General features: G+C 34.4%; 1 protein-coding gene across 4 annotated transcripts in view; it reads right to left on the reverse strand.

Moving 5' to 3' along the window:
• Acsl4 (acyl-CoA synthetase long chain family member 4) overlaps positions 1-20805 on the reverse strand; it is an 81449-nt gene that overhangs the window by 29209 nt on the left and 31435 nt on the right. For 2 of the 4 annotated variants that reach the window (XR_013154644.1, XM_077106908.1), the window contains exons 3-6: positions 9385-9912; positions 8976-9153; positions 7099-7208; positions 2528-2666 (exon numbers count right to left, since the gene is read on the reverse strand). Coding sequence is in view for 3 of the 4 variants with exons in the window: in XM_077106908.1 (XP_076963023.1) it covers positions 2528-2666; positions 7099-7208; positions 8976-9153; positions 9385-9735 (778 nt within the window). In the remaining variant the exon portion in view is untranslated. The remainder of the gene's footprint in view (positions 1-2527; positions 2667-7098; positions 7209-8975; positions 9154-9384; positions 9913-20805) is intronic. The other 2 variants (XM_077106910.1, XM_077106909.1) reach the window with 2 other exon arrangements.

Raw genomic sequence — 20805 nt, forward strand, 5'->3', positions numbered from 1 at the left:
CACTCTATAGGTGATTCTGTGGTTGAAAACTACTAAATTAGATCTTTAAGGTGATTTTTAAAATGATTTTAAAATTCTAATGAAAGACTTAAAAAGCACATTAGAGCTTCCATTTTCAAGACAATCTATCACGTTAACCCAATAGCTACCTGTCTTTCCCAGGATACACCAAAATGGCCAAGAATGGCAGATACATCATTAGAATTAAGAGCTTATGAATATTATTAGAATAAAGAAATATCTTTGTGAAAATGATTAATATTTTATACGTGTTAAAATAAAAATTTTAAAAAGCAAAATATACCATTGAAACACTCAGTTTAACTTAAAATGGCACAATCTAATGTTCCTAAAGATATTGTTATGATTTAGATATTAGGTATCCTCCAAAAGCTCACATGTAAGACAATGTAAGAAAGTTTAAAGGTAGAATGATTAGGTTATGAGAACCTTAAAATAATTGGTGTATAAATCCATTTGAATAGATTAACTGGGTGGTAACTATAAGCAGGTAGTGTGTGGCTCAAGGAGCTGAGTCTATGAGGGGTTGTATTTGGGGTATATATTTTGTCCTTGGTGAGAGGAGAAGTCTCTCTCTCTCTCTCTCTGCTTACTAGTATGATGTTCTGAGCCACTTTCTTCCACCACACTCTTCCACCTTGATGTCCTGCCTTACCATGGGCCCTGAGGAATGAAGTCAGCCATCTATGAACTGAGACCTCTGAAATCATGATCCCCAAATAAACTATTTCCTCTTAAATTGTTCTTGAAAGGTCTTTTGGTCACAGCAATGAAAAAGTTGACCAAAACACATATCCACTATCATTGTTTATAAACCAAGCAAATTAGGAAATGTATATATCCTCTGATAAGTAAAGCAGCAGCAATAAACATGTTAAGCTCTCAATCTTAGCATACAACATGACACTTTCTGCATGTCCAATTTGAATAAGCATTCAAAAAAGTGTCATCATAATAGTAACTGTCTACTCAGGTAAAGTACCACAAAAATATATGTATCCTAGAGAAGAGTAGAACTAGGTAAGATAGATGGCCTGTCATATTATTGCTCAAATAAAACTATGAGGACTAATATCCCCTTAAATTTTTTTTTACCAACACCCTTTAATTAATCAGTGGAATTGGTAATCTGCTGATTAATTACTACCAATCAGGTTGTCCTAATCAAGTACACCCCAATCTTGAAGGATCATCCTGATATTCAGAAATAATGGTTATAGGTCTCATGTTTCCTGCACATTTGTGAACAGACTTTATTCCAAACTACTTTTTCAAGGATGTTTGCACAGAGATAGTCTCTCTAAACAGAGCAAACAGCTGATGTGCTTACTGTCCAGTACAATAAAGATAATAAAACATTTGATTCCCTAAGCTCTGAGTTCCTCTCCCATGATACAAAAGCTAATATAATACTCTAGCTACTGCTAGTGTTGTTAGTGAAAAAAAAAAACTTCATCCTTGACCTAAAAGTCTTCTGTCTATAAGAAATTTGGCAGGCTCGCTTGCAAGTAAGATAAAATTTCCGACAGATTCTGTCATTTTCCACACATGGAAGTAAGCTATGATCTATACATGTAATTGTAAATATATGTTAATTCTCTAATGGTAAATTATTCTGAGACAGAGTAGAGATTCAAACAATATTTTCTCCTTCCCAAATGTATTCTGTCCTCATCTAGTTCAGTATTATGACCTTCACATGTAACACAAGAAGAAAACTATTCTAATGGGACATTAATTTTCTCTTTCCTAATGACTGACAATTTGCTACAAGGTACATTTACTAGTTTCAAATGTCACACCAACTACCACCTCAGTGGTAGAATAAATCAAAGCATTAATCTTGGTGAACATCTTTGATCCTCTGAGACATCATTAAGATAGCTAGTATTAAGAATTTTTTTAAAAACAATTGAATGAAAAGCCCAAGATCTTTTCTTTTTGTGAGTTCAAAATGGAAGACTTTTGTAAGCTATTTTTTTAAAAAAAAAGGAAAGTTTTTCCAGGTGCTGTGGCATGATCCTATAATTATGGGATTATTAACCTATAATCCCAGCAGCTCAAGAGGCTGAGGCAGTAGGATTGCAAGATCAAAGGCAATCTCAGCAACTTAGTAAGGCCCTAAGCAACTTAGCGAGGACCTAAGCAATTTAGCAAGACTCTGTCTCAAATACATATATAAAAATAAAAGAGTTGGGGATGTAGCTCAGTGATTAAGCACCCTTAGGTTCAATCTCTGGTACAAAAAAAAAAAAAGTTTGGCAAAAACTGCCAAAAGTCTAACCATTTATTACAACTCAACTATTTAGCAAATTTTAAACAATGGTTCCCTCTTGAGGAAAAAGGGAGAAAAAATCTTAATCATATATATTTTGTCAGTTTTTAAAAAATTAAAAAGTTTTTTAATCAAAAATCTTTAGTGTTTTCCCTCATGTCACTTTTTTCCTAACCTATGAAATGACAAACCTTGGACAAAAAATGAATTTATTTTAACTGCTTTACTTACAGTTTTCTGGCTTGGATCCCAACTCTTCTACTGATTGCATGCTGTGAATCTCAAATCCTTCAGGGTATTCTGCTTTATTGATAGTCTTATTATCCACATAAATTATGTGTTTAACAGAACTGATATCTAACAGTGCAGTCTGTTGAATAGAAAGAAAACCCAGCTATTGAATTTGGGCCTGCAACAAAAACTCAATAATCGAACATTTTCCAGTCTAACCCATAAAGACTGTGGTGAATTAAAAGAAAATTTCACTATTGAGAGCAAATATACACAGAAAGAATGCTTTTATATTTTAAATATGGTACATAGCCCTTTTATCTTCAGGATGAAACTACAAAACAGAACAATTAATATAAAAATAATTACACTAATGTCTTAAGAGATGGACAATATAAAAAGATGTAATATTAGATATCAAAAATTCAAAATGTGGGAAAGAAAGAAGTAGCAGTGTAGAGTTTTCTTATAGTATATATTCTCTTTTTCTTTTTTATAATAATGCTAAGTTGATATCATTTCAAAATAGTTTGGTGGAAAACAAAATAAATTTTGTAAGCTTCATCATAACCACAAAGCAAAAATCTATAAATGTATGAAAAATCTATACATGAAAAAAAATCTCAAAATACATGAAAAGTAAGCAACTTGTTTTTAAACAAAAATTGATCAAGGAAGAGATCAAAAAGGAAATTGAGAAATTGAAAATGTCTTTTTTTTAGAGAGAGAGAAAGAGAGAATGTTTTAATATTTATTTTTTAATTTTCGATGGACACAACATCTTTGTTTGTATGCAGTGCTGAGGATCGAACCCGGGCCGCACACATGCCAGGCGAGCGCGCTACCGCTTGAGCCACATCCCCAGCCCCTGAAAATGTCTTTAAACAAATGAAAATTAACACATAGTAAACTAAAACCTATGGAATATTGCAAAAGCAGTAATAAGAGGGAAATTTATAGCAATTAATATCTACATTAAAAAAAACAGAAAGAGCTCAAATAATCAACTGATAACTGTATCTCAAAAAACTAGAAAAATAAGAACAATTCCTAAATTAGTACAAGGAAAGAAATTTAAAAGTAAGAGCATAAATAAAATGAAATAGACATTAAATAAACAATATAAAATATCAAGAAAACCAAGAGGTGTTTGTTCCAAAAATATAAGAAAAATAGACAAACTCATAGACAGACTAAGAAAAAAAGGAGACTCAAATGAATAAAATCAAAAATGAAAAGGGAAATACTACAACTGACACCACAGAAATATGAAGGATCATTAGAGATTTTTATGATCAACTGAGATTCAAACCAGGGATGCAAAGGTGTTTCAACATATGGAAACCAAAACATAGTGAGCCCATTTCAACAAAAATGAGACAAAATCTATACGTCATCTCAACAGATGCAGAAAAGGCATTCAATAAAATGCAAAATCCCTCCATAATAAAACTGCTGAACAAATTAGGCATATAATATACACAACAATATAATAAAGAACATTTGTGATAAGCCAACAGCTAACATTATACTGAACAGTGAAAAGCTGAAAGGTTTCTAAAATCTGGAACAAGACAAGGATGCCCATTTTCATCATTTTTATGCAACACAGTGCTAGAAGCCCTATCCTGAGCAACTAGAGAAAAGAAAAAAAATTAAGGGCATCCAAATTGGAAAAGTAGAAGTCAAATTGTCACTGTCATGACCTTATATACAGGAAACCCCCAAAACTCCACAATCAGCAAAAAAAAGAACTAATAAATGAAATCAGCAATATTCCAGGAAACAAAATCAACATACAAAAATCAGCAGAATTTCTATGCACCAGTAGTGAATTATCTCAAAATGAAATCAAGAAAGCAATCTAATTTAAAATAGCTACCAAATAAATTAAATACATACAAAAATTAAATAAGCAGGTAAGAGATCTCCACAATAAAAATTATAAAACACTAGTGAAAGAAATTGAAGAGGACACAAATAAATGGTAAGACATCCCTTGTTCATGGATTTAAAGAATCAATAATGTTAAAATGTCCATACTGGGGCTGGGGGTTGTAGCTCAGAGGTAGAATACTTGCCTCACACGTGTGAAGCAGTAGGTTTGATCCTAATTACCACATAAAAATAAAATTTTAAAAAAGGTACTGTGTCTATCTACAACTAAAAAAATTTTTAAAAATGTCCACTACCCAAAGTGATCTAGAGATTCAATACAATCCCTATGAAAATGTTGTATGGAAAAAGGAAAAAACTCTGAATAACCAAAGCAATCTTGAGCAAAAAGAAAAAGGCCGGAAGCATCATACTATCTTACTTTCAAATATCCTATAAAGCTACAGTAATCCAAACAGCATGACACTGACATAAAAACAGACACATAGACCAATGGAATAAAATAGAGAGCCTAGAAGTAAACTCAAGCACCTATAGCCAACTGTCAACAAAGGTGCTAAGAGCACATAGGACAGTCTTTTCAAGAAACAGTGCTAGAACTACTTCTCTGACAGCAGATTAATATCCAGAATATATAAAGAACCCAAAAAACTCAATACCAAAAAGAAAAAAAATCAATAAATGTGTGAAAGAACTTAAACAGAAATCAAAAGATGAAACATAAATAACCACAAAATATATGAAAAAGCATCTGACATCTCTATCAATAAGGGATATGAAGATCAAAACTACACTAAGATTTCTTCTCACTCAAGTTAGAATGTTAATTTTATCAAGAAAACAAATAATAACAAATACTGGCAAGGATATAGGAGATATATATATATAAAATAGAGTTCTACTCAAGCATAAAGAAGAATGAAATAATGGCATTTGCAAAAAATGGTAGAACTGGAAAACATCATGCTAAGTGAAATAAGCCAAACTCAGAAAAATCAAGGGTCAAATGTTTTCTCTCATATGTGGAAGATAGAGCAAAATAAGGGAAAGATGGTAGTGGGAGAGGGGATGGGATATTGCAAGGATATAGGGAAGATCGGTGAATTAGGAGAATGAGAGGGAGAGAGGAAGGAAGGGAAAGGGGAAGAAATATGGAATGAATCTAACAGAATCATGTTTTTATATATATATATATATATATATATATATATATATATAGTTTATATATATATAATATATATGTATATATATAATCTAACAGAATCATGTTTATATATATATATACACACTAAAGAGAATTTTACCTTTATGTATATGTAAAAAGTACCAATCAAAAATAAATTAATAAAGAAGTAAAAAGAAGATTAGTACAGTTGAGGAAGGAGAATAGGGGAGGGAGGAAGGAAGAAAAAGGAGGGACGGGGATTAAAAACAAATTCTTTACATGTATGATTTTGTCAAAGTGAACCCAAGTACTAATGTATAATTATAGTGCTCTAATAAAAAAAGAAAAGAGATGGTGCTGGGGAAAATGGGTATCTACATGCAGGATAACAATCATCAGAGTGAAACAATCTATAAGATAGAAGAAAATATATGTAAACTATGTAACAAGGGCTTAATATCCAGAATACACAAGGAATTCCAAAAACTCAAGAGAACAAAAACAAATAACCAAATTTTAAAACGAGCAAAACACCTAAATTGACAATTCTGAACAGATGATATACAATGGCCAACAAGTGTATGAAAAATGCTCAACGTCACTAATAATTAGGGAAATGAAAATCAAAGTCATAATGAGATATCAGTTACAATGGTTATTATCAGAAAAACTAAAGATACATGCTAGCAAGGATGTGAAAAAAAGGGAGCCTTTGTACACTGTTGATAGAAATATAAATTAGTATAGCCATTATGGAAAACAGTATGGAGGTTCCTCAAACAGAACTACCATATTATTCGGCAATCTACTACTGAGTAAATGTCCACATAAAGTGAAATCATTATGGTAAACAGACACCTGCACTCCCATGGTCATAGCAGCATTATTTATAATAGCCAAGAAATAGAACAACCTAAGTGTCCATCAGTGGATGAATGAATACAGAAAATGTGATACACATACACAATGGAATGCTATGCAACCATAAAAGTGAAAACTATACTTCACAACAAGATAGATAGAATGGAGATTGTTATGTCAAATGAAATGAGCCAGGTACAAAAAGACAAATAATGTATGATCCCACTCACATGTGGATTCCAAAAAAGTTGATCTTGGAGTAGAATATAATGGTAATTGCCAGAGGCTGGGGATAATAAAAGGGAAAAGTGGGCGGGGGGAATGAGAAGAGGTTTAACAATGGACACTATGTTACAGTTGGATAGGAGCAAGAAGTTCTGGTGTGTTATTCCATAGTAGGGTGACTACAGAGAATAATAATGCATTATGTGTCTCAAAAAAGCTAGAACAAATTATATTAGAAAAAAAAAGTATATTGAAAGTTTTCACCATAAAGAAATGTTTGAGGAAACAGTAAATTTAAACTAATTTAAACATTGCATAAGGTATATGTGTTTTGAAACATCACATGATACCCCATGAATATAAATAATTTTTATATTTTTATGTATTAAAAATAAAGTTTACAAAAGGAAACTTTCATACTTACCTTAAGTTTGCTTTCCAGAAGTTCAACACTAGTAATCAGATAAGAAGCCTCGGATTCATTTAGTCCATGAACTACTGCTTCTTTGCCAAGTGTGGCATATAAAGTCACAACTATGTAATTTAAAAAACAAATATTAAATAATAAACACTTACTAGAAAGATAATATTTAAGTCAGTCCTTAATGATATGAACACTAAAAGACATAAATGCATTTCGTAGTTTAATTTTATTTCAAAGTCTCCCAAATACCCCAAAGTTATCCTTACAAATTCCCAGGAATTATATATATTTATTTATTTTTATATATATATATATATATATATATATATATATATATATATATATATTTTTTTTTTTTTTTTTTTTTTTGCAGTGCTGGGGATAAAACCCAGGGCCTCATGCATACTAGGCAAGCACTCTACCCCCAACCCACTCTAACTTTCTAAACCCAAACAAACCCAGAAATACTAGAAGTGTCATAACTCATCAAAAATCAGTCAACTATAATGTTCAAGGCCATCAGGTCCTGGCCAAACTCTTAACTCAGGTCAGGGCTATCCCAGCAAGAGCTCCCTTGTACCACATACTTTTATTGGTCATGGTTCCCCCAAACAGATCCATTCTTGATAAACTTGAGAATCTCATGTCAGAAGATCAGCCACTAATAATGTTCTCACTCTTTCCAAGAAGCTTTTTCAGTGGGTCCAATTTCTAATCTGATTAGTGACTTCTATGTCTTACCTGAAGGGGCAAAGGAGTTCTACTCCTTAGCAGCCACTACACAAAGATAATATAAACTTAAAACAAGTTTAGGTGGAATATAAGGACATCTGCTAAACTTAAACCTAAAGTTGACATGGAAATTCAGCTCTTGGTAAGAGAAACATCAACATAGTTAAGAATAGTCACTTTTCACTGTTGATGATTGAAGTTGGGGTATGGGTACATATGGAATCATTTTCATATTATCTATTTTTGTTTGATATACAAACTCTGATTCTTACATTAAACCTAGGATATTCTACTTCACTCAAAAAACAACGGAGTGCTTGGTTTGTGGCAAGACATTGTTCTGGACTCAAATATTAAAAATTTCTTGCACAATGGCAAAAACAAATGCTTACATATCAGAAACATACCCAATTTTACTTTCCATCTAACATCTCTAATACCAGTTCAAGATGTTACAAACCAATTTTATGTGCAAAATGGAATAAGTCAAATAAGAGGCATCTAAGTCAACCAATGAACTAGAATTATCCTAAGCAATGTTTTTTTGTTGTTGTTGCCTTAATCATTTTGTATATACAAAACCAAAACCCCCAAACCCTAAACATTTCAGGCATAATTCATTTCCAATCGAAAAGTAAAATTCCACATTATACCCATTAAGATGCCAATTCTCATACTAGCTTGTACAAGGTACTATCTTTGACAGGAGTTATTGGACATCTTTTAGTCACAATAGTACATACCATTTTATAGACATAATTCATGCAAAAGAAAGGCTAAAGAGCATTTATTTTGTTTCAAAGTTTTTTTGCGGATTATTTTTACTTTTATTTGTTTTGTAGTGCTGAAGGACTGAACCCAGGGCCTTAAGCATGAAGCACTTTACCACTGAGCTACATTACCAGTTCAGATGACCTACTTTGAAAACAGGAGCATCTCAGAACAATTGTTCTTGTGTGTGTGTGTGTGTGTGTGTGTGTGTGTGTGTGTTGTGCTGGGATTGAACTTAGGGCTTCAGACACTCTAAGCAAGTGCTCTAACACTGAGCTAGCTATATATCCAGCCTATGGACCAATTTTCACATTTAAGCAAAGCACCCACCCCACACCAAAAAAACAACAGCAACAAAAACATAAGACACTTACGAGGAAAGTTGTACTTAAAGCAGGTCTGTGCTGCAATCATCCATTCAGCCCTGGTCTCACAGAAAATGGCAATGGTATTCTTTGGTTTCAGTCCCAATGCAGTAAGTCCACTACCAAAGTTATTCACTCTACGGTTCACTTCGATATAGTTCATCCATTTATAATTCCCGAGAATTAACTGTTAAAGTGAAACATTCTCTATTATTAGTATATTTATTCAAATAAGTAATTACAATAACATTCAAAGTGCACAATGCCCTTAAGCAAATATCCACAAGCCATGAAAAGTGCCTTTTGATATTTAGTTATACAGTACTGTAACAGAATGGCAGCATATTTAAAATTCCCTCAATTTATGATAAAGAAAAATGAAGTTCCTTAAAAAATTAAAAGAACAAAAATTCTTTACCTTCTTGAAGACTTTTCCATTTGGCTGCATTTCATTTTCTTCACTTAGGATTTCCCTGGTCCCAAGGCTATCCTTCTTCCCAAACTTAGATACGGCATGGTCAAATAATTTATCCAGAGTATCTGCTCCAGGGATGTCTATGACAGCTAGTGAGTCGAAGTGTGTGACAGAGCGATATGGACTTCCAGGTTTGTCTGAAGTAGGTTTAGCTTTTATTCTCTTTGCCATAGCGTTTTTCTTCTTGGCATTGGTAAGAAAATACCATGGAATAAATATAAGGGCACTGTATATTGTTATTAACAAGTGGACAGGCAGCAAAATAATGGTGAGCACATTTAGTTTAAGTTTCATAGTGGAAAGGCTTCTAAAATGATGCTTATTTCTTGTTATTCTTTGGCTTCTGAAAGCCTTAGTTTGCTGAAGAAGGCAATAATGGAAGCAGCAGTAAAAGCAGCAGTAGAGCCAAGGCAGTTCAGTTTTAGTGATACAGAAAGTTAGTAATCTTTGGAAGCCGACAAAAAAGTACACCTGTAGGTGAAGATAATGAACCAGGCAGAAAGCAGGAAAAAAAAAAACAAAATAAAAGTATTAACAAGTTGATAGCACAATTGATTTAAATACTCAGGTCTTTATTAGTTTATATAATTGATTTAATACAGAGAGCTGAAATAACTGGTCTGAAAGACTGGCATTTTTCATTTTTCAGTCATTAAAGACAATAAATGTTTTTCAGTGCACCAAATTCTTAATTTAATGTTTTTTAAATATGTATTTTTATAACTTTATTTTATTTATTTTTTATGTGGTGCTGAGGATTGAACCTAGTGCCTCATGCATGCGAGGCAAGCACTCTACCACTGAGCCACAACCCCAGCCCCTTAATTTAATGTTTTCTGAGTTTTTAGGTGTACTGGTACTCTGCACATCATTTTATAAGTCAGATTGCGTTCTGGTTTAGATTTGAGGTATTTCCCAAAAATCATGTGTAAGAAAATGCAAGAATGTGAAATGAGTAGGTTATGAAAGCCTTAACCTAATTAGTGCATTAATTTCCTGATGTTGATTAAGTTAGTGGTAACTGTAAGCAGATAGGCTGTGACTGGAGGAGGTGCGTCCCTAGGGGCATGACTTTGGGGTTTATATTTTGTCCTTGTTGAGTAGAGCTCTCTCTGCTTCTTGGTACAATGCCCTGAGCCACTTTCCTCCACCACACTCTTCTGCCATGATGTTCTACCTCTCTCTGGGCCCTGAGGATGAAAGTAGGACATGTATGGACTGAGGCCTCTGAAACCATGAGCACTAAATAAATGTTTCCTCTTCCAAAATAGTTCTTGGCAGGTCTTTTGGTCACAGCAATGAAAAAGTCAACAAAAACAGATGGGTAACACTAAAGCTGGTGCAAATACACGAGTATAATATTTAAGTTTGACCAAAATTTGGGAGGGCAGGGTATGCCAATAATGAGGTTTCTCTAAATATGTGTATATGAACAAGACAGCTTTAAATTAGATTAGATTAGGTTTTGTGTCCCAAAGAGAGAGGATGAGCACAATTTAGGTTAATTTCTTAAGGAACAACCCAGAAATATTATTCTGAGTTCTTCATTAAGGTAAATTTCTGAAGTAATGTTGAACACTATGTCCTATTCCCAAAATGGGAGCAATTGTAAAATTATTTCCCAAGTACCCACGTTGTAATCAAAATTGCATCAGTTGCTTGGGAGTAGTAGTACAAGTCTGAAGCAGCATTAAATCCTGTCCCTCACCTATTGTGTTTTAACACTTGAGGCAAGTAGCACCTAAGATCCAGTGTTATTCAAAATTTGGAGGATGGGGGAAGAGGGACAGCTAAACCATTTGTTCAAATGAAAACTTATATACAAACTGCCCATATTTAATAATGAACTGGATTTGCTTTGGCTAAAGTAGGAATTAGAGATGTCTGGGGGTCTCCCTCCAGACCTCCTGGAATCCAACTCGCAAGGTGACCACTGAAGCATTTCCACTGAAGAGCACTGAGGTAATATGTAACAGAGTGCTGTGGTGTGTAAAAGGAGTTGAAAAAAATGTAAAATGGGCAACAGTAACTACAAGGGTCCTTGTAGGGATTAAATTTATTTAAGCTAGACCTTATTTAGGCATCTGTAGATGGAGGAAGAACGGAGGGCGGTTGAGATAAGGAAATCCCATGACAAAAAATGAAGTGGGAATAAGAAGACTTTAGGGGATGGGGTATAGGTTGGTTAAATAGACTATGGTAGTACAGGATATGACAGATTAAGCAAAGTAGTTTTGATTTGACTAGGCAAAAAAACGGGGGCCAATGCAGGTAAGAAAAACCATGCCTTTGTAAAGAAGGACAGAAACATTCTCAGGGATAATATTATCCTGTAGGGAGTCAGACTTTGGGTAAAAAAGCTATTTGGGTGAATGGCAAGGTATAGTTCAACTATGAAAATTAAAATATTAGTTCACTTCAAAGACAAATTGAAGCACATCCTTCTGCAACTTATGCAAACAGACTACTAGTCTTAATTAATTGACTGCATGCTAGTTGTTTTTACATTGATTAGTACAAAATGATAACCTAATCCTGCCTATGCCTTTGTTCGTGTCCTTCACCTGAGTGTGGTGAAGTGAACATGAAACTAGAAGTCAGTGGGTTTCAGACCTCATCTTTGCCACCAAGTGGCTGTGTAAACTTGAGCAAATCATCTTGGTTCAAGATCAAATTATATCAGTAAGCCTTAACCTCTTAGTAGATGGGCCCTTTGAGAATTCAGTGAGAATTATGAATCCTGTTCCCCACAGAAGGATCTGCAAATTATATAGACAATTCCAGGGGATAAGTTCCCTGATTTCAATTCATGAACCCGAATGTGTGACAACAACCCTGAATTAAGAATTTCTGACCTAGACAGAAAAGTCCTTCTGTTATGGTTTGCATGTGAGGTGTACCCCAAAAGCTCATGTGTGAGACAATTTAAGGTTGGTGGAGAATTGAATCCCTGATGGGATTAATTGAATGGTAACTGAAGGTAGGTGGAGTGTGGCTGGAGGAAGTGTCTCATTGGGGGTGTGGCTATGGGGTACATACTTTGTAACAGGAATCAGGAGAGTGGAATCTCTCTTTCTCTCTCTCTCTCCCTGCCCCACCCCCACCCCCACCATCATATAAACCACTTTCCTCAGCCACTTTCTTCCTCCATGATGTTCAGCCTCACCTCGAGCCCCAAATATTGGACCCTGCCTTGTATGGACTAGGACCTCTGAAACCGTGAGCCCTCAAATAAACTTATCCTCCTTTACAATTATTCTGGTTGGGTCACTTAGTCACAGCAGTGAAAAAGCTGACTAAAACACCTTCCAACTTTAAATTCAATTACACACTTAACACATAGAAATTGCTTTCTCAATCTGACAAGCCATTTCTTCAAGATAGGATATGTCAAGTGTCTATGAAAGTGCCTCTGGCCTTCATATACACAAGATCCCCTGATACAGTCCTCTCTTTCATTGGAAATTCCGTGACTACTCAAGTCTACAATAATCTTGCCTTTTTCTAGGTTCCTATATTATCAACCATTCAATCTGATACTTCATTATATTACTATCATTTCCATAAAACAGGGCACCTAAGTATGCAGCACAGACTAGCAGTCCTCAACTCTGTGAAACCCAATACCTCTTTTTTATAACAAAGATTTGGTAATTCCCCTTAATAAAACTTGAAAGATAAGACAATGAGCTAACTTACTTACAAAAACATAACTTCTTATTGGAAATATAAAAGATACCAAAATTAAAAATACTGGGCTGGGGATGTGGCTCAAGCGGTAGCATGCTCGCCTGGCATGCGTGCGGCCCAGGTTTGATCCTCAACACGACATACAAACAAAGATGTTGTGTCCGCCGAAAACTAAAAAATAAATATTAAAAATTCTCAAAAAAAAAAGAGAGCTTCGGCGCGGCCCAGCACGTTTAAAAAAAAAATAAAAATACTTGTTTGGATATATAAATTCTCAGGGACAATATTAGAAGACAAAAAATATGTCTTCAAATATCTAAAATTTCCTTAAATACTAACCCACCCTCAAATGAAAAATTGTCACTTAGGGCCAAAGACATACAAAGAAGTAGAAATCAATTTCTGAAAAGCTCATCATTTGGGCTTGGGTTGTGGCTCAGTGGTAGAGCGCTCACCTAGCATGTGCAAGGCCCTGGGTTCGATCATCAGCACCACATAAAAATAAATAAGTGAAATTGTTATTGTGTCCAGTTACAACTAAAATTTTTTTTTTAAAAAAAAAAAAGCTCATTGTTCAGGGAGGCTGAGGTTGTGGCTCAGTGGTAGAGTGCTTGCCTAGTGCATGTAAGGCCCTGGGTTCAGTCCTCAGCATCACATAAAAACAAATAAATAAAGGTATTGCATCCAACTACAACTAAAATAATTTTTTAAAAAGCTCATCATTTATTTGGATGTAAATTTCATTGTATGTTTTTTAGTCATTCATGATGTTGCATACATTTAATCTATTATATGTATTCATTGTTAAGTCTTGGAGGAAGGGAAATACCTTCTACATACCTTCAGTGCTTAGTAGAGAGACATACTAAATGCACACACTAGGCAATGCTCAAAGGACATTCAGGTGAGGGGAGACCAGAGAAATCATTTAGTTTCAAAGTTTTAAATTTTTTTTTCTGGTCATGGTGAGGGAGTCATGGATCATCCATTTGAATAAAATTTACATGGATGAGAAAATACGGATATAGATAAAACAAAAAGCAGAGCTGCTCAAGTGGAGGAGGCTGTAATAGCCCCTGATGGGACTCCTTAGAACGTCCTGTTCAGCTGAGTATTCAAACCACTGATATTTTCTGATCTCTAATCTTAAAGAGAAGCAAATGAATTGTATAGCACAAACTGAACACCCAGTGCTCTTTCAGGCACACCAGTTGGCCTCTGCCCTGTTTTGCTTATCATCTTAAAATCATTCTTTTCCAAAGGTTTTCTGGAGTCACACTTGGTTTACTGATAAATTCATTTCAAAAAAAGATTTGAACATTTCATTTCACTTAAAAAAAGTTTGCATGTAAGAGAATTGTGTTGAGCAGTTGATACAACATGAGTAAAATACACCCTCAAACTTTAAAGCCTGTATATGTTCAAATAATACGTGTTCAAATGCATGGTAGGAACAGAGAGATTAACTCATGAATAACTATAGAGCAGAATATGAAAAGCCCCATAAAAGCAGAAGGAACAAAATGCTAAAGGAATTCAAAAGAGCAGGAAAATTGCATCCACTTTGGGGTGGATGAGAAATTTCAGCCATCAAGAAAGGTCTGTGTCTATCTGGTTTTTTTTCTCTCTCTCATACATACACACACACACACACACACAATTTTCATAATAATTGTGAAGGATCGCTATGTTTTCAAAAGCAAGGGACAATGACTGGGACACAAGGACAGTCCTACCAGTGAAAATAAATAGCTGAGCAAATGAAAGGGGAAAGAACAGCATAGGATGTTTTTGAAAACAGAAAGTAATATGGCAAATGTTTAATGTTTTTCATGTAAACTGCTGATCCATTTTTATGATGTAAGTCAGTGAGAAAACAATGACTTCCTAATCAACTTTACTACACAGCAGCTAGACATTAAAGACGTGTGTATGATGATTTTGCAACTCAAGATGGATGCTCTGGTATGTACTAAGGGAAGATAAATTGTATTCTGGAGAAAGTCTGATATTCCAGGCAGTTATCAGTTCTAACCTCAATGTCTGCTTTTAAGTGTGGCTTTGAACAAGTTATGAAATATGACCTGTCACTTAAAAACTTTATCAGCAGCTTCATCTGTAAAGTAGGAATACTGTTTATATTACCTACTTTGTAGTATTCCTGGGAGAATCCTTTGTTTTCTCCCATAAAAACTGCATGGGCAATCAAAATCAGTCCCCCGGCACATACCCTCAACTCTTGTCACTCTCTCACTTTGCTGAACTCAGCTAAACCACAACCTGGTTCAATTCAATTCTCCACACAATGTACTCACATAGCTGAATTTGAAGAAACACATTACTGTCCTGAATGTCTCACTTTAGGTTCATGGTTGCAACTTCAAATGGGCTCTCCATGCTGCACAGAAGCCACACTTGCACGAGTCTACTCACCGACTCACACTTCTAGGTTTCACACCTTATTCTCTCTCTTCAGACCCCCAATATTTCACTTCCAACCTCATTCTCAGTTTCTGACCTGGCTTATTATTTTTCAGAGAAAATGGAAATAATCTAAAAAGCTTCACAGACTCCCCTGACTATCAGCCTACTTGCATCTGTGGCCCCATGTGCTTCACTCTTCTGTGACTGTGGAGGAACTGTGTATGCTCACAGCTGAGGGCAACCCCTTCCCTTGTGCATGACACCTTTATATATACATGGTCATGGTGCTGCTGTTCTACCCCTTTGTCCTTCTCCCTCCTGCACCATTAATATTTCCTGCTGTACTGAATTGTTCCCATCAGTGTTATAACAAACTACTATATTTCATCTTAAAAACCATTCCCTGTCTTGTACCTAGCTCTCAGTTATACCAGTTCTTCTTCTCTTTAGGACTCCTTGCAACAGTCTATGCAGTCTTACAGTTACCTTCGATTTTCTTTGGAACCCAGTACATGCAGGCTTTTGTCCCCTACCACTACATAAAATTTTTCTGATCAACGTTGCCAATGACTTGCGTATTGTTAGATTCAATAGTCAATTAAAGTTCAGCCCTCATCTTCCTTCACCCACTGGTAGCCTTTAACATAGATGACCCTTCTACTTGAAATTTTTGTTTGGCTTCCAGGACACTGCATTCTTCAGGTTTTCTTATTTCTCTGGCTGTTCCTTTTCAGTTTTCTTTCTTGCTTCTTCATCATCTCCCTGACATCTAAATGCTATCCTGCTCATTCCCTGAATCTCTCATTTATCTCCACTCAATCCTACAGTGATCTCATTTAGTCCTGTAGCTTTAAATATCATATATATGGTGATGATTCCCAAATTTCTGCCTTAAATACAAATTTGTATATCCAAAAGTTTCCTTACTGAATCCATTTAGATGTCAGTTAAATACCTCAAACTTAGCAAGTTCAAAACTAAGCCACTGATTGTCCTTCCACAATTCTATTTCTCCCAGTCTTGTCTGTCTCAGTGTATTTCAGTAGCTTTGACCAAAAATCTTGGATTCATACTTAGTCTTCTCTTTCTCACACATTCCACCACTTCCTAGACATCAGTAATACTTAATGGCTCTACTTAATAAATATCTAACTCAACTATTTTTCACCATCTTTACTATTGCCATCCTGGCTCAAGCCATTATCATCGCTCATGTGGATAAATTCAATAACTGATTTAATCTACCTACTTTTACCTTCTTCCCCTACAATAAATTCTAAACCCAGGAGCTTGAGTGCTCTTCTTAAAATGTAAATTAGATCATATCATTCCTCTGCTCAAAAATCTTCAAAGAATTGCCAAATGATTCATTCAAAAGTTAAAGTTCTTACTGTGATCTACAAAAATATATTATCTTTCTGCTACGCATCAAGTTTCTTACCTCACCTCCTACTACTCTTTCCCCTGGCTCATTCTACAGCAGTTCTACTTGTCCCTTGATGTTCCTGGAACATATCAAAAATGATCTTGCCTTTGTACTTTCTATTCTCTCTGCCTGAAATGTTCTGCTTGCTTCTTTTTGGTCTTTAATCAAGTAACTTCTCAGAGGGGACTTCTTCAGTCACCCTCTTTGAAAACCAAACCTCTGACACTTCCTTTCTTGCTTTATTTTTCTCCTTAGCACTTTTCACTAATACATAATAGGTTTTATTTTTCATGAATAATGTCTATGCCCCCATTAGAACATAATCCCCATGAGGTAGAGAGTTTATAGTTTGCTGCTGAATCCTCAGTGACCAAAACAGTAACTCTATTGTGTTAGTTGTTCAACAGATTTGTTGAATAAGAAGGTATGTAGAATTTTCTGAAACTAAAAAGTAAAAGCATATATAAGTACAATAATCTGTATGCACTTAACCTTATTTTAAAATATCATTTGTGGCCAGGTATAGCAGTATAGTACATGCCTATAATCCCAGCCTCTCCAGAGACTGAGGCAAGAGGATTTCAAGTACAAAGCCAGTCTCAGCAGTTTTTAGCAAGGCCCTAAACAACTCAGCGAGACCCTGGCTGAAAATTTTAAAAATGATTTAAAAAAATGGGTCAGGGATGAGGCTTAGTGGTTAAGTGCTCCTGGATTCCAAGCAAGGTACTAAAAAATAAAAAGATCATTTTTATGTGCCAACACTCTAGGAAATACTATGCTCTTACAATCCTACCAGTTAGAATAAATTTGAATATGTTATTGGTTGCTTAACAGAAAATTCTAGGCTGGAAAAACCACCTATTGCAGAGGGTAAAGGGATTAAAAAGCACAAGGGTTACACAATTTTCACTCTGTGCTCTTTTATTAATGCCTTTTACAAAGGTATGCTGTCCTTTCATACACAAAAAAAGTGATACTGCTGTCCCACTGTTAGAACATGAAGTCCTTAAGATCAGGTAATGTATCTGTCTGGAAGAGGCATCATCTTCAGTCATGGGATAGTTAAGTGCTCCTGTTGAAGTTCTTAATGCCATATGAGAACCATAATCTTAACTACTGTTGAGTGTTTACTATGGGTGAGGTAGTGTGCTTTCCTTTAGATATATCTAATATATAATTTAGATATATTATCTCATTTAATCCTTCAAAGAAATACCCTCACTTTATAACAGATTCATAGAGATTAAGTAATTCCCCAGAGTTAAGTACAGTGAGTAGGGATTTGGGCTCTGATGATTCTACTACCTGTGATCCTGGTTATACTAGAATAATTTAAATAGATAAGAATGAACTTTATGTATGAAGAAATCCTAGCAACAATTTTGAATATTGAACACTGATCTGTTCTACATCCTATGGCAATAACAGAGGTTAAGGTTGAAAAAAAAAAAAACTCTCAAGATGTTTGGTGAATCCTAGAAGTTTTAGCGAAAAACCAGATATAATTTTTTTTGTTCTATGGTCAATTTTAATGATAAGTATTTCATTCCAGTTAATTCAAACACTCCGAGAAAAGTTAAACACAAAAAGCATTAGTGATACATTAAGCTCCAGTACACAAAGTAAACAAATACTACATAGTAATTAAATCTGAATTTAAAAGAAGAAATCATTTCCCCCAGAAGCATGTGGCACAACATCAATTTAATAGTGAAAAAACTAATATATTGAAGTCAATTAATGCCAAGATACTTTCCCAAAAGATTTAGGAAATGAACTAAACCAAGCAAAGATCAGTGCAATTGTCAAGTTGAAACACAGCAATGACAAATACACCTGGCTTTGACATTAACCTCTTATGAAAATGTTAAAAAAAATCAATTTGAAAATCAATGATTTCACTTAAAAATCACATTGTTTCAAGTCCCACATTATTTTAAGACTAATTTAAATACCAAAGAGAGATATTTTCCCTTCTAAAAAGAATTAGGTATATCAACTAAGCATTAAACAAGAAAATAATTACAAGAGTTCCAAAAGATTAAAAAATAAGAATACCTGTTATGCTTTTAAAAGTCATATTTCTAAATAGATGTTGCATCACCAAGGCTTTTGTAAAGGGGTGGAGTGCTTTTATAAAAATCTTGTTTCACACACTACTAAAAACTTCCAAATGATTTTAAAATACACAAGAGAAAGCTCAAATACTATGTTTAAAAAGAATGGTTTAAAAAGAATGGTTATATTTGTTAAATGAAATCAAACCTTAAGGAGGTATATTGCAATGTAATTGACTTTATACTTTAAACTTAGAAAATGTTAATATTTTAAGACATTAAAGGCATTAAGAGTAGCTAGCAGGATCTGTATCAGCCAGTCTGCAAGATGAATTAGCACATGAAATATATATATTACATGCCCCTCTTTAGTCTAAGTTAAAATTTTTATAAATAAGTCTAATCAATATGAAATAATTTGTGCAATCAAACTTTAACCTTTTATTATAATTACTATATAGTAATTATAATAAATACATTTTAAAACTGATAAAAAGCAAAACAAAAACCTGGGATGAATATATAGATGCCCTTTAGAAACACATAGCACTCATGCCTAGTTATTTTGACTCAAAGCATATGACAACTCTGACTGATCTTTGGGTGCGTCTCTCACAAGATTAACCAAACCTGTTTACTTCATCACCTGGAGTGATATTAATTCCTGCAGTCTCCATCCTGCCAGTCTCTTCCCAGCTTTTCCCAGTAAAGAAAGCACCTCGGCAGCCATGTTGAAGATACTCTTTCAGGCTCTAGCATGAATTCCCTCCCATAATGCCTTAAGAGTATCTCCACCATGCATCAGATGTTTTTTCTAGGTCATAAATTGTCATACTTTGGATCCTATCTATACATGTTGAAACGAGGAGATCTAGGAGCCAATGTCGCTGCCTACACACTATACATACACTGTATATGATTATGAATCTACTGCTCATCTTAAGCAATCCAGATGCAATTGATTTTTTAAATATGTAGATTTCTTACATTGGGAATTACTTGTATATAATTTACCCGCAAGCTTTAAGTAACATTGAATGTAAAATTTGCTGAAAAGTGGCACCTATTGACAAAGTATGATGTTATAATTTAACTTTACTAAACATCATGAAAAAGGGAGAAAAAACAAATTCTGGGACTTAGGTATTTGGAGAGAAACATAAATAGCTCAATGCTATAGAAGGGAACCAGATAACACAATGACAATTTCAAGATTTTACACCTTGCTGCTAAATGAAACTGCCCATCAACTCCATGATGTGACTTTGATTTCATCTGTAAAATTTTTAATTTCCTGGGTGTTTTTCTCTGTCAGACACATTTATGATTTTAACATAAGATAATCAGAAATAGGTTACAGAACTTAACTTTTGAGTTAACTTATTAATAATAAATGTGTTTTGTTTAAGTAACAGATATACAGCGTATATCTGCAGGTTATATATCCATCTCCTATCATCTGAAATATACAATTTGTACATTGTATATGCACATATACAAAAGGCAACAGATAATTTTAAAAAGCCATTTTTATTCTTAACAAAGTAAATTGAGGGCTGTCAAATATAAGTGTACATTCAAAAATAATCTGGTAACTAGCAGTATTTCCCACAGGAATATCTTTGTGTCACAAGGATAATTTTGCAACTAGATGATTTTTTTTTTGGCCCCATGACCTGCCCTCCCCATTTTCTAGAGAAGAGGGTAGTTTAACATGTAGGCTATTTGCCAATGTTATTTCCCAGTCAGTAATTTGTACTGCTAAAA

Source organism: Callospermophilus lateralis, chromosome X, assembly GCF_048772815.1.
Source record: "Callospermophilus lateralis isolate mCalLat2 chromosome X, mCalLat2.hap1, whole genome shotgun sequence".
In the NCBI taxonomy this organism is placed as follows: Eukaryota; Metazoa; Chordata; class Mammalia; order Rodentia; family Sciuridae; genus Callospermophilus; species Callospermophilus lateralis.